The sequence below is a fragment of the Malania oleifera genome, chromosome 13, assembly GCF_029873635.1.
Source record: "Malania oleifera isolate guangnan ecotype guangnan chromosome 13, ASM2987363v1, whole genome shotgun sequence".
Taxonomy (NCBI): Eukaryota; Viridiplantae; Streptophyta; class Magnoliopsida; order Santalales; family Ximeniaceae; genus Malania; species Malania oleifera.
The window spans coordinates 26321090-26334208 of NC_080429.1; the positions used below are offsets into that span (position 1 = coordinate 26321090).

General features: G+C 38.1%; 1 protein-coding gene across 2 annotated transcripts; it reads right to left on the reverse strand.

The window, feature by feature from the left end:
- Nucleotides 1-4294: 4294 nt before the first annotated feature.
- Nucleotides 4295-11636, reverse strand: LOC131146613 (ferric reduction oxidase 8, mitochondrial). Of its 2 annotated transcripts, XM_058096311.1 has the most exons (10): nt 11233-11636; nt 9224-9328; nt 7349-7549; nt 7082-7175; nt 6823-7008; nt 6492-6729; nt 6038-6365; nt 5695-5953; nt 4890-5560; nt 4295-4784 (listed from the first exon to the last, which is right to left on the reverse strand). In XM_058096311.1, the coding sequence occupies exons 3-10, from the start codon at nt 7503-7505 to the stop codon at nt 4603-4605; spliced, it is 2115 nt and encodes a 704-aa protein (XP_057952294.1). In that variant the 5' UTR covers nt 7506-7549; nt 9224-9328; nt 11233-11636; the 3' UTR covers nt 4295-4602. The 2 variants fall into 2 exon arrangements, with proteins under 2 accessions (XP_057952294.1, XP_057952295.1); XM_058096312.1 differs by lacking the exons at nt 7349-7549; nt 9224-9328; nt 11233-11636 and having other exon boundaries at nt 7086-7151.
- Between the last annotated feature and the right edge of the window lie 1483 nt (nt 11637-13119).

Below are 13119 nucleotides of genomic sequence, written 5' to 3' on the forward strand. Positions count from 1 at the left end.
GTTTTTTTTTGGGGGGGGGGGGGGGGGGGGTTGGTTATTATATGAATGAGTTTGTATTTCACTTTTCACGATACACATGACAAGTTGGAACAACAAGAGAGGGAAAATGATGAAGTCGTGGTGGGATACCTATGAGTCTATGAGGGTCCTATGATAATTGTTCGTGCAACTCTCAGTTAAGATACATCAATACTTGTATTTGAAAGTATAAATTTTATATTTCAAATTTAAAATTTTATAAATTTAAATAAAAAAATGTTTTTTCCTATCATCTCATATCTCCAACCCCTACACCTTCTCCAGTCCTTCCTCTTCCTATTCCTAATATACACTCTTCCTACTCTTACTTACCCAACCAACCACACCCAATCCTAGCCCCTCATTTCTCCTTCCTTCTCCCTTGGTCTCCTCATCGACACCCTCATCCTTACCCCCTTCCCCACCTCCCCCTCCACCCATCTCTTCACGGCCCAAATGAGTTGTCACACATCCCTCCTACTTGGATGATTATATCTGCCCTATTTTACCAAAGTCTTCCACGACTTCACAAGTTTCAAGATCTTCCTTGGGTACGGTTCATTGTCTCTCCTCTTTTTTATCTTATCATCGTTTTTCTCATCAACATTTGGCTTTTCTTTCTGTTATGTCCTAACATCCCAAACCCATCTTATATTCTTAGGCTGTGCCACACCCACATTGGTATGATGTCATGGCTTCTGAAATTCAAGTTTTAGAAACCAATTATACATGGGTTCTTCAACACCTTCCACCTGGGAAAAAAATTAATTGGCTGTAAATGGGTGTTCAAAACAAAAATTCAAGTTGTTGGATCCATAAAGTGACACAAATCTCGCTTGGTGGCCAAGGGCAACACTCAGGTAGAAGGTTTGGATTATCATGACAATTTTACTTCTGCTGCTAAACTTGTTACTATTAGGTGTGTTCTTGCAGTAGCTACAGCTCGAAATTGGCATCTCCTTCAATTAGACGTCAACAACACTTTTCTCCATGGTAACCTCGATGAGGAGGTTTATATGACCCCTCCACTGGGTTATTACAAACTGGAGGAGACTTGTGTTTGTCGCCTTCAAAAATCACTTTATGGCCTTAAGCAAGCCTCTTGCAATTGGTTCTCTAAATTATCTTCTGTTTTACTTGCCGAGGGTTTCACCCAATCTCAGGCCGATCACTCTCTCTTCACCCGCTCACGAGGTCAGTCTTTTACTCTCATACTTGTTTATGTTGATGACATTCTCATGGCAAGTAATGATATTTCCGATATTAGCACTTTCAAGGTCATGCTTGCTCAAAAATTCAAACTCAAGGATCTTGGCAAACTGAAATATTTCCTTGGCCTCGAAGTTGCTCGTTCTCCCACTGGCATATTTCTTAATCAACAAAAATATGCTCTTGACATACTTACCGATAGAGGTTATCTTGGCGCTCGTTCTGCACACTTTCCCATGAAACAGAATCTCAAGCTCAATAATATTGATGGTGACTTTCTCCCCGATCCAAGCTCGTTTTGGCAACTCATTGGCCGTTTAATATATCTCACCATCACTCGTCCCGACATTTTCCAGTCAACATTCTCAGTAAATTTATACACCAGCCCAAACAACCACATTATGATGTTGTTATACATGTTCTTCGATACATTAAGGCATCTCCAGGCCAAGGTTTATTTTTTCCTATTGCCAATACTCTTCAAGTCTCAGCCTATTCTAATTCAAATTGGGCTAGTTGTCCCATCACTCGTCGTTCCACCACTGGTTTTTTCATTCAGTTGGGCACTAATCCCATTTCCTAGCGCACTAAGAAACAAACTACAGTCTCTCACTCCTTCGCCGAAGCTGAGTACCGAGTACTTGCTTCCACTACTTGTAAACTTATATGGCTCAAAACTCTTTTAAATGATCTTGGCGTACCGCATTCCCAGCTTATGCTCTTATATTATGACAACCAAGCGGCTCTTCACATTATCCAGAATCCTATTTTCCACGAACGTACCAAACATATAGAAATCGATTATCATATTGTTCGTGAAAAGTTACGGGTTGGCCTATTCTTCACTAAGCATATTCCTACCCACAGTCAGCTTGCTGATATCTTCATCAAAACTTTGGGTTGTGAACATTTCCAAGACTTATCACGCAAGTTGGGCATTACGGATCTCTATGCTCCAACTTGAGGGCGAGTGTTAGAGAAATATACACTTTCTATTTAGAGCAATATATACTTTCCATTTTTTTTCAATTCTCTCATGTATATACACCTTTGTAATTCTTGTATTATGTGTGAATCAACAGAGAAAAATTAACTTTTCTCCAATTTTAACACATATTAAGGCTCCTTTTTGAACTCCGAGAGTATTAGGAAAAGGAAAATAAAATATCAAGGAATCATTATTTTAATGTTTGATTATCAAGGAAAGTAAGGAAGAAAATGAAAAATATATCAATTCAAGTATAAAATTTTGATTCTACACATCATTAATATTTAATTTTCTTAATTTTTAGTCATAAAAACAAACTTTTATTTTTAATAGAATTTAATTTAGAAGAAAAATATAATGGAAAATAAGTTTTTTTTTTTTTTTTTTCTTTCCTTTCCTTTTCCCAAGTAAAATTCTTGATCCAAACAGACCCATTTGGATCAAGAATTTTACTTGAAAGAAAAAATAAAAAGGAAATTCATTTTTCATTATATTTTCTTTCTATATTTAATACTATAAAAAAAATTGATATAATTAAAATTAGGAAAACTTATGAATTTTGCTTTTGAATTTGGTATATATTTTTATTATTTTCATTCTAACTTTCTTTGATGATGAAATATAAAAATATGTATTTCTTGATATTTTCCTTTCCTTTTTTTGAGTTCGAAGCTAGCCTAAATGTTTGCTTACCGAAAAAGGTGGAAACTTCAATTTTTATAAAGAATTCCTTCACAAGTCATCCATCAAACTTTTTTCACATAGTACAATCAAGAGCATCCAATCTTTACAAGTGGAAAAGTTGAGCTGGGCTGAAGCTTTTAATCCAACCTTTACAAATCTCTGTTAGGACCGGAGGAACCCATGGGTGGGCTTGATACACATGGGTGAACACCAATTCAACCCAAAAGCTCAAGCTAATTGGGTCTTGGGTCCATCCACGTATGTAAGCACCCATTATCCACTTTAATTTTTCAATGTGGGATAAGCTCACAAGTGGAATTCTCAACAATCTCCCCCTCACTTGTGAGTTCCTAGTCTCCCTTGAACGGAAACCGTCTCCCTTCTGGGACAATTCTCCAACAGTTGCTCAAGTGGGCCTTATCATTGGCGTCTTACGTGCCTCAGTTTGCATTCCACGTGCCTTCAAACCAATCCTACCTCCCACTTCTTGACCCTATTCGGATCCATCTATAGCCTAGATGATCCTTATTGGCCCCAGCCACATACTTGGTCCTCCAACAGTTAGCACGTCAGGAGAATTAGCTTCCCGTCTCGACTTTTACGATGTCGCTCACCTAGAGTTACGAGCCGTCGGCTCTGATACTACTTGTTAGGACCGGAGGAGCCCATGGGTGGGCTTGATACACATGGGTGAACACCAATTTGACCCAAAAGCTCAAGCTAATTGGGTCTTGGGTCCATCCATGTATATAAGCACCCATTATCCACTTTAATTTTCCAATATGGGACAAGCTAACAAGTGGAATTCTCAACAATTAGGAACCTGTGAACATCCAGATTAAAGTGACACCAAGATTTTAACTTGGTTCGGTCAATAACGACCTACGTCCACAGAGCACACACCAAAATTCACTATCACCGGAAAATATTACAATTCTCTCTCTCTCTCTCTTCCTCCCTTCTTCCTCTCAGCTCTCTCTGAACTTCTCACGCTTCTGCACTCTCTCTGTGCTGTGCAATACATCTTCCATAGCCCTCCTTTTATAGGCTTGGAATTTAAATTATAATTAAATGAAATCAATACAAATTTGAAGTTATAAAGAAGAGTTTAATGGAGAGATTAATGATGAGATAATTTCCACCGCGTTTCTGACTCAGCAACGCGTTGTCTCCTGGCTGTCTTCTGGCTCCATCTCTACCAATCTCAACTAAAGCCATTCTTCACTGTGCTCAAATAGCGACTATAATCTCAGAATGTAACATTAGAAGACTAACAGCCATTTTGATGATTTTAACCTTTTAATTCCAATCAATTACGCCCAAACATGATTTACTCGGAAGAGGCAGCTTGCCTTCCCCAGAAGGTTAGGATTAGAGTAAGATACCCAAAAAGGGTTAAGGAAAACTTCTACATCTATTGCTCATTGGTCCATATCAGATATTTGGTAGAACAGTAAAACTAGCTCTTGGCAGTTGCAGTACATACAAATATGGGAATGGAAAAGGAAAAGAAGCTGCAAGCCTACTCTTCTATATTCTGAGAGCATAGTCGTGTTGCATGGCATTTATGTACTATATACATTTAATGAACAATAAAATAAGCAATGAAGCAGGATAGAAGCATCTCAATTCTTGTTATCAATGGTTGAACGACGTTTAAACATGAACAGAACATGTTCTTTCTAGTCTTACATATGGTCAGCCTAGAGTGTGAAGTTGAGAGGGTGGAAACTGAAGTGTGGTTTCTTGTTCTCAGCACACATCCTCAAACTTTGAGAGTTTAGCCTGCACAATGATGCCACTGACTCCTTCATTGATTCAGGTCCGCTCACCACGACTCCTATCTTAGATCCCCAACTTTCATTTGGAAACTTAGAAAATATATCTGTTCAATAAAAACCAAGTCTTAAAGTGCATCTATTCTTGAACATTGAATGAAAATTTGGGAAGAGTTTCCAGAAGAAATTTCGAGAATGAAATATCACAGTACCTGGGAAGTTGGGTCTTCCTCCGAAATAGATTTCATGTTCCTCGAGAGCATCCTCCCACAAATTTAATTCCTTAGTTGTGTCTTCCTTGTCGGAGTTCAGAGGAATTTCTTTTCTCAGCCTTCTCCATCTTAAAGTAACTGCCACCAAAGAGCCGCATAATATGGCCATGACAAATGAACACATGAGAAGAAGATCAGCAACCCAAGAGGGACTTTTCTGTTTGAAGGCCTTCTTTTCGGGATGGAGAATGACATGTCTCAAACAACTAAGCAAAACAATGAAGACAATGGTGGAAAACCCTGTCATGGCAGCCATCCAAAATAACCTTTCTAGCCCATGTGTTGCATACTGTGAACATTTTGTATCGAAGTTTAAAGTCTCCATTCTATAAAATTCTTGCAGCAAGTCTCTGACCGTTGCACCATATTGCTGTTGCTGGGTCACAAAGACCTTCAGTTTTAGATGCAGTTGTTTGGTCGACTGCGTCAGGAATAAAGGTGAAATCGGATTTAACAGGGAGATATCATGAGCTTTTTTCACAACACATATAAGCTGTATGTTTGTAGGGAACCTATTTCTGTTCCCACTACAGGAATGATTTATTTCCTGCAACATGCTTAGGAATGGGGTTATTCCGATTCCTCCCCCAATTAGCAGTAGACAGTCATATCTGCAAAAGGCAAGGTTTGCATTAATCCGTATCATGAAATCTAGACTCTGATGATCCCAATTCTAAAACTGACACCAAATAGCCCTACCATGATGTTATCATACTAGAATCTGTCTTATGACTTCTTTACTCACCTTAGGTAGTCAACAGAGGCTGGTCCATAAGGGCCTTCAACTGCAATAGGGATGCATTTCTTCTTATCAGCGTAAGAGTTTACCTCACCTTGTATCATGTTAAAGAGAGTACTGGTCCACCATCCTTCGCATTTGATTATGATAGACATCGTGTGGTCATCAACACTAGAGCTTGATGTTATACTGAAAGAATGCCATTGAAGTTTTGATATAGTTGGGATCTTCACAAAAATCATGCTTGTTGGAGTATACTTCAGTCCTGCAATTAGGAGAAATAGTCAAGTTCACAAAAAGCTTTCCCATTCCTTCCAATAATCCGATTGCTGAAGACTATAAAGTTTACTTGGGTCTTTAGGCAGAGTAAGCTCGATGGCTCTGCAGGGGAAGATTCGTGCAGAAAGTATGCAAGTTTCTGGTCTTGATTGTATGACTCGGAAGAGCTTGTCAAGGCCAAAAAGAAAAACACCTGGGAATACCATATAGAAATGCCGATCTCCAACATGAAACAAGACAAATAGTAAAAAGACTATGTACAGGTGGTGTGTGTAATAGAAAATTTCAAACTGTTTCCTCCTCATTTGTTGAAGTGATGTGATCCAGATAACCAGTCCTGTAACAAGAGCAATCTCCCCAGCAAGGTATACCCGTCCTGTTTTCTGCCATTTCCACATCTGAGCAATAAAAAGTACATTAGTTCGTATACCGTAAGTCCTAAAAAATTGCATAGAATGAGTATCAATCGGAAGAAATGAACTTTGGAATCACCAATCAATTGATGGATATGGACTTGGAATCACCTCTTCTTGTATGTGATGTTTAATACCCCAGATGAAAATGGTGCCTGCTCCGTGAAAAGTTGAAAAAAATATCATGGCTGTCCCAAGCCAGGTATGGTACCTTACTGAAGCTTCAAACCGGACACCAAGTAACTGAAATAAGGCCATCCTTCTCAAGATTGGCAGAAGCAGCAGAGCCAGGCAGGCTTCTGACAGTAAACCAAACCGGACTGCCACCCTTGAAAACTTGTAATTCCATCTGAAAAGCGCTTGAAGCATCAGTAGTCTTACAAAACTTTATTTTTTTCAGCATCCATCATATCCTATACAGGATCACGTTAATGATACTCACCCAGTCAACTTAAATGATTTGGTTGACATTGTTTTCTTCAAATCATCAGAGATCCGGGCATAGAATGTCCATGCAAGAAAGAGGATGAAGAGGGACACAGCAAGAATCTCAATACCAGACAAAATACCCACATAGCTGTTAACAACCAGTGGATTGGAAAGATCTACGGCTGAGTTTCTCCCGCGTCTGTCAACCAGATTCAACCATAAATACCATTATCAGAAGTAACAGGCTAAGAGTGCAAAAAATATTTTTGTACCTGCCTCTTGGTTCGTTCGATTGCAATTCCAAGTAAACAAGTCCAATTATTGCCAGAGCAATAATGGGGAATGCATAAACAGAAAAATCAAGGCCTGCAATTTTTCCAGCATAAAAAAATCAGTAAGTTCCGGATGTAATTGTGTCATTTGTTCTCGATGGAAATGGAATTTCATAGTCAAATTGATCTAGCAGTAAACAAAGACATGTAAAGGAACAGGCAGATATTAGATTGTAATATACAAGGGGGGTTTTCAGCCATAAGTACCATTATACCCAAATATTGTTGCTCCCACACTGTCTTCAGCTTCCTGCCATTTTGTCGTCCAAAGTTGTGAGGGCTTAAGTAGCCAAACAGAAACCCAACCAAGAAATATTAAGATCATCAATACTTTATAAACAGCTAGAAGTGCAGCTGTTGCCATGCCTGTCTTCTACAATTCTTGCAGGGGAGCAGGTGTTAAGAACTCTGTAAAATGAAAAGGATCCATCCCCTTAAATAGAAAGCCACTGAGAAACCAAAAGGTCATGCATGCCAATGTGTCACGGTCCGACTATTTTCACACCCTTGTGAAGGGCCGTGCGGCGCTAGCTAAAGCACTCTTGTTTAACTAACCAGTCTATCGTTTACCAACATTTATCCACAAAACACTTTCATTAACATTCAATCAAATGGCAGCGGAAACAGTAATCAATTCATGAAAGTCGTAGCAAGCAAGCAATAAACATTGAAGCAAACGTAATTCATTAACAACACCTCCGTTGGCATTGTGTGCTTAGCGAGGGAGGCAAGTAGGCTAAATACATTGACCATAGCTAGTGAGTTTTACAAAGACTGATGAACACTCACCCTCCCCTAAAAAGCTTTCTAGGTCATTCCCACTCTAGCACTAGGAAACATATCATACTGCTTTATTTGGCATACAAAGACACTACTAGCAGAAAATAACCCTACACTAGTATTTACATGATGGAAACTCATCTCAAGCACATGAGATAAGCGGTCATAGGCAAGCATAATGCCCTGAACAAGCTTAGTTCGTGACACCATGCCACCTTGCACCCAGCAAATGAAATCATGAGCTACCTGCAATCTGCAGTATCCCAGTGTCCAAATAGGATGTGTCATGAAATTCTTCATTCTCATCATTTTGAGATAATGTGACAATAAGGTACATGCTCATCTCATGTATAATGAACTACAAGTAATGACACTCGTTACACAGAATACAACATTCTTTTTACTAGACAATAAATGTGTGCAACAAGACTATAACCCAGGACCTCCTGGCAACCATGGCTCTCATGCCATGTTAGATTACAGTTTTAACTAAAAAGTTAAGCTGTTAGGTTACGAGCCAACAACATATATCAGGATTTAACATGACTCATTCAAAGCACGGTCCACTTAAAGTTTTTCAAAGAGGGGAAGGTTTTGTGTGGATGGCAAGATACCCAAAGGGCTACTAGATTTTGAGCTAGGGCACAATGTCCATATATTGTAATATGACATAATCACACAGCCCAACTAAGTAAAATTGTTGTTTTATAATCTCTTTCAATCTTTTTTTTAATGGGAAAGGATTACAACAATAAGAAAAACCAACAAGAAAATAAAAAGATATAGAAGCAAAGAAAGACAAGAAAATAGGAAAGGAAGATCTAAATTCTTGAGTTGCATGAGCCCAAGAAAAATAAATATCTTAGTATCAAAGAGATGATCAATCCGAGTCTTGCTCCTCTCCATTAAAGCAATGACCATTACTCTTTGCATAATCCTAGAGCTAGAAGTCATATACACAGCACAAACATTACTGTCTTTTTCTCCCTTTGCGGTCTTGGACTTGGTCAGGGAGATTGGTTTATGATCAACAATTGAAAAAGTTTGGTGAATGGTTGGTTGAAGTTCCACTATTGTGCAAATCCAAATCCTCAATGGGATCATATACACATCAATCATGGTCATGGATAATGGGGTCAGATTTTTGTTAGAAAACAGCATCTTGCTTTTTGGAAATTATTGGTATACGTCTTTTACTGCATAGCCATACCATCCAAAACATTGACAGGGGTGATGTAGCTGAGCTGCGTGGGCCAACATGAAATAGAATTCCTACAAAGTGTTGGATAGAATATTTTGAACCTGATTAGACAGGAATCGCCAGTGATAAGGGTAGTCTTGCTTTTGTACAGTCAAGCTGGATGAAGCACTTTGAAATCAATTATGCACAGCCCATCTTCCACTGCCCTGCGCCACAGAGAGAGAGAGAGAGAGAGAGAGAGAGAGAGAGAGATCATCTTTTTCTATTTTAACTCATGTACCTAGAGAAGAATATAAGGGAAAAGTGTGCCAGCAGTTTTAGAATAGGTTTCCATGAGTGAAGTAAGTAGGCTGGTTCACAGAAAAATTCTCTAATCAACTTGTCAAACATAGTGAACTTCAACAAGTATTGTTAAGTAATGAAACTAAACATTAGTAAACAAAGTTCTACCACTAGCTGCTTCAACACAGATTTCTACCACTAGCTAGTGTTGGAAATTGCAATATTTACAGGCACAAGGCCTCAAATAGATGGTCAGGCCTCAAATAGATGGTCCCAAGGGGATTCAATCCCCCCCCGCCCCAAACCTCCATTGTGGGAGTCAGGGAGGTGAATCATCCTCAATTCAAAAAATTCTCAGCTTTTACTTCGTTGTTTTCGTTGTTCATAATCCTTTTTTTGTTACCTTTCGTTTTAGTACCTACAAATGGAATAAGGATCTTCCTCCCATCCTGTTCAATCCCTAAGTTTTGAGGTACCAAATATGGCTCACATGAAGATTATCTAAACTTATCTTAGTCTATCCTGCAAAATAAATACATTATAAATGCCCTCATACTTCAACTTTCTTTTTGCTTCAAAATATAACAATGACCTCTTGTTGCTGGCAATCTGCAAAAGATTTTATCTTTTCTACCATTATATGAACAATATGACTGAAGTAGATAGACTCTATATCTTGTTGCCTTCATCCCTTCAAAACCCATAATCACATGTTTGTTGCACACAGCATCACTTCAAAACCCAGGATCTGCAAGTTTGTGAAAGCTGCCAGGAATTCTCAATGCACTAATTATAGGAGTGTCAGACTTCCTGCTTGCAGAATTTTTATTGAGAAGTGTAAGACCTGTTAGGTACGGAGGAGCCCATGGGTGGGCTTGATACATATGGGTGAACACCAACTTGACCCAAAAGCTTAAACCTATTGGGTCTTGGGTCCAACCATGTATATAAGCACCCATCATTCACTCAATTTTTCCAATGTGGGATAGAGTCACAAGTAAAATTCTCAACAATCTCCCCCTCACTCGTGAGTTCCAACTACTCTCCCTCACTTGTGAGTTCCAACTACTCCCCTTTGAACGGAAATCGTCTCCCTTCTGGAAGTAAGTCCAATTCTCCAACAGCTGCTCAAGTGGGCCTTACCACTAGCGCCTTACGTGCGTTGAATTGCATTCCACGTGCCTCCGAACCAACCTACCTCTCACGTCTTGACCCTATTCGGATCCATCCGCAGCCTAAATGATCCTTAGCCTCAGCCACACACTTGGTCCTCCAACTGTTAACACGTCAGGAGAATTAGTTTCATGCGTCAACTTTTTACGATGTCGCTCACCCAGAGTTGCGAACCGTCGGTTTTGATGCCACTTGTTGGGTACGGAGGAACCCATGGGTGGACTTGATACACATGGGTGAACACCAACTTGACCCTTCTCAACAAGACCAAATCCAAATTATAAAAGATTTTGAATTAATGAGACTATGGGAGGGACCCATCCAAAACCTGACGTAATTTAGTAAAGATCTGGAAATTTCCAACTGCTGAAAAACCATATAAATGTTTAACCACCTAATTTCTGAACAGTCCTCCTTAGGCCCTGAAAATTTTTCCTCAATTATCTTCCAAAAAATCAATGAATTAATGAAATCAAATTGGGTTTGCGAGCAGGGATTTCAAATTTTAGATTTAGACTTGTAGGAATTTAAAAAAAAAAAAAAAAAGGAAAAACCAAAAAATCAATACAATTTCATACTGTTTTTCATCTAAACACACGAGGTAAATCCAAATCTCAAACATTTCTTAGTCTCAGCCGGACATAGAGACATGCACCTTGTAGCAATGGGTTATCAATCAATCATTTGACGATTTCTCCATTTAAGTAAAATGCACAATCGTCAATTCCAGAAACCCCATAGTCTCTCTTGATCTCGAGCAAAACATCCTTCTAAAAGAAACACCATACTACGTTCTTACCTTTCAAAAAGAAAGGCAGCAAAAATTTCATCTTCCCTCAGCTTCTAGCCACCCATCTCTGGTGTATGAATTGAGTACTTACTGCTCATCCCCAACAAAAATGGCGTGGGAAGATATTAAGAATGCTATCTTTCGAAACATTCTTGAATCCCTTCAAGTTCTTTCTAATTCCCCTGCTTTATTCTTGCAAGGCATCAATTTCAAGTTTTCTAACTTCCAAGGAAAAAAGGAATTGAAAAAGTTACTCTCTCGTTCCCTGCTGCAAGTGACTAGTTGCAGATGCACTCAACAGGCTGTGTCAAGTAAGTGGATGCTTAGATACTGTATGTAGGGATGGGGAAATGTGGGTTCTTGGATTGGATGGGAGCAGTGTTATATAAAATGAGGAAATGTAATAAAGGTTGTCGAGAGAAGACAACCAGAAAATTCTTAAGAATTCAAGTGTCAATGGAATTATGGAAGGAAGATGATGCCAAAATGCTAAGGATTTTGAAGAGAAAAATTTTGGTTTAGAGAGAGAAGATTGTTTTAGTAAGAAATAAGGGCTCCAAAATTTTTAAATAAGGTGAGGAGAGTGGTATTTTTAGTGTTAATTAAGGGTGGGATTATTATCTAGTGACAGGAGGATCATGTTTGTTTGTGAGACTTATCTTGGAAATAATAAGGAAATTTATGGGTCATGTTGGGTTGGATTAGGCCTAAAAAATTCTAACTAATTGGATCTTATCGATTTGGTAAAAAGTCAAGTTTAAGTTGAACCATTGAAGATGCCGTTTGAATTGGCTTGAATATTGGATAATTTGGTTCGGATTGACGTTTTAACTTATTTTAAGGTGAAATAGAAAAACTAAAAAAAAAATATGTGAAATTTTTTGCCAAATATAATAATATATGTTACATTGAAAACACCGCATAAACTAGTGTCATTTCTGTATATTAAATTAATAGAATTTTTGTTAAAAAAATAATTGTAAGAGTAACACTAAGTACTGTACAATTTTCAGTTTTACATTGATAATACAATATAAAGAAGGTTTTGAGACTATTTAAAAAAATAATATGTTTATTTTTCTAACATACATACAATTAACAACATAAAATCAAAAATTACAAAATATGTCTATTGTCTTCCAAAAGGACTATTGTGTGTGTGTGTGTGTGGATAAAGAGACAACTCGAGTTGGGTTGGATAGATGCTAAATACGCAAACTGATCCATATGATCTAGTTATGCAAAATAGGAAACCGTCTGTAGACTCATAAGTCATTTGAAATCAATTTTTTACATTGATTCAATTTGGACTGATTGGGTTGGACAAGTTGTTGAATACTCCTAAGAAATAAAACAATTGAATCATTCAATAATATTAAGACACATGACTAAAATGAAAATAAGAAAATAGCACGTGATGGGGACAACACTTGAGTTAGCTAAAGAAGAGTGAAGGGAAGTGAATTGCCCTTAACAGACCCCAATTAGAGCCCATTAAGCCCAATCTCTCTATAACATTCCAAAACTCGAGATTGATCAAGAGACCCGTCATGTATCTTACGATCAATCCCAAGTACATGCTGAGGGTCTGACGATTACAAAAACTATGAGATCAAAAGTTAATCAATGATTAATATGTGATTATGGATTGTAATTAATATTATAATTAAAGTTATATTTACAAGTCTCACTAAGGACGCATCAATTTGCATTTCAATGAAATCACTTTAAATAGTAAATTTCGCGTGACGG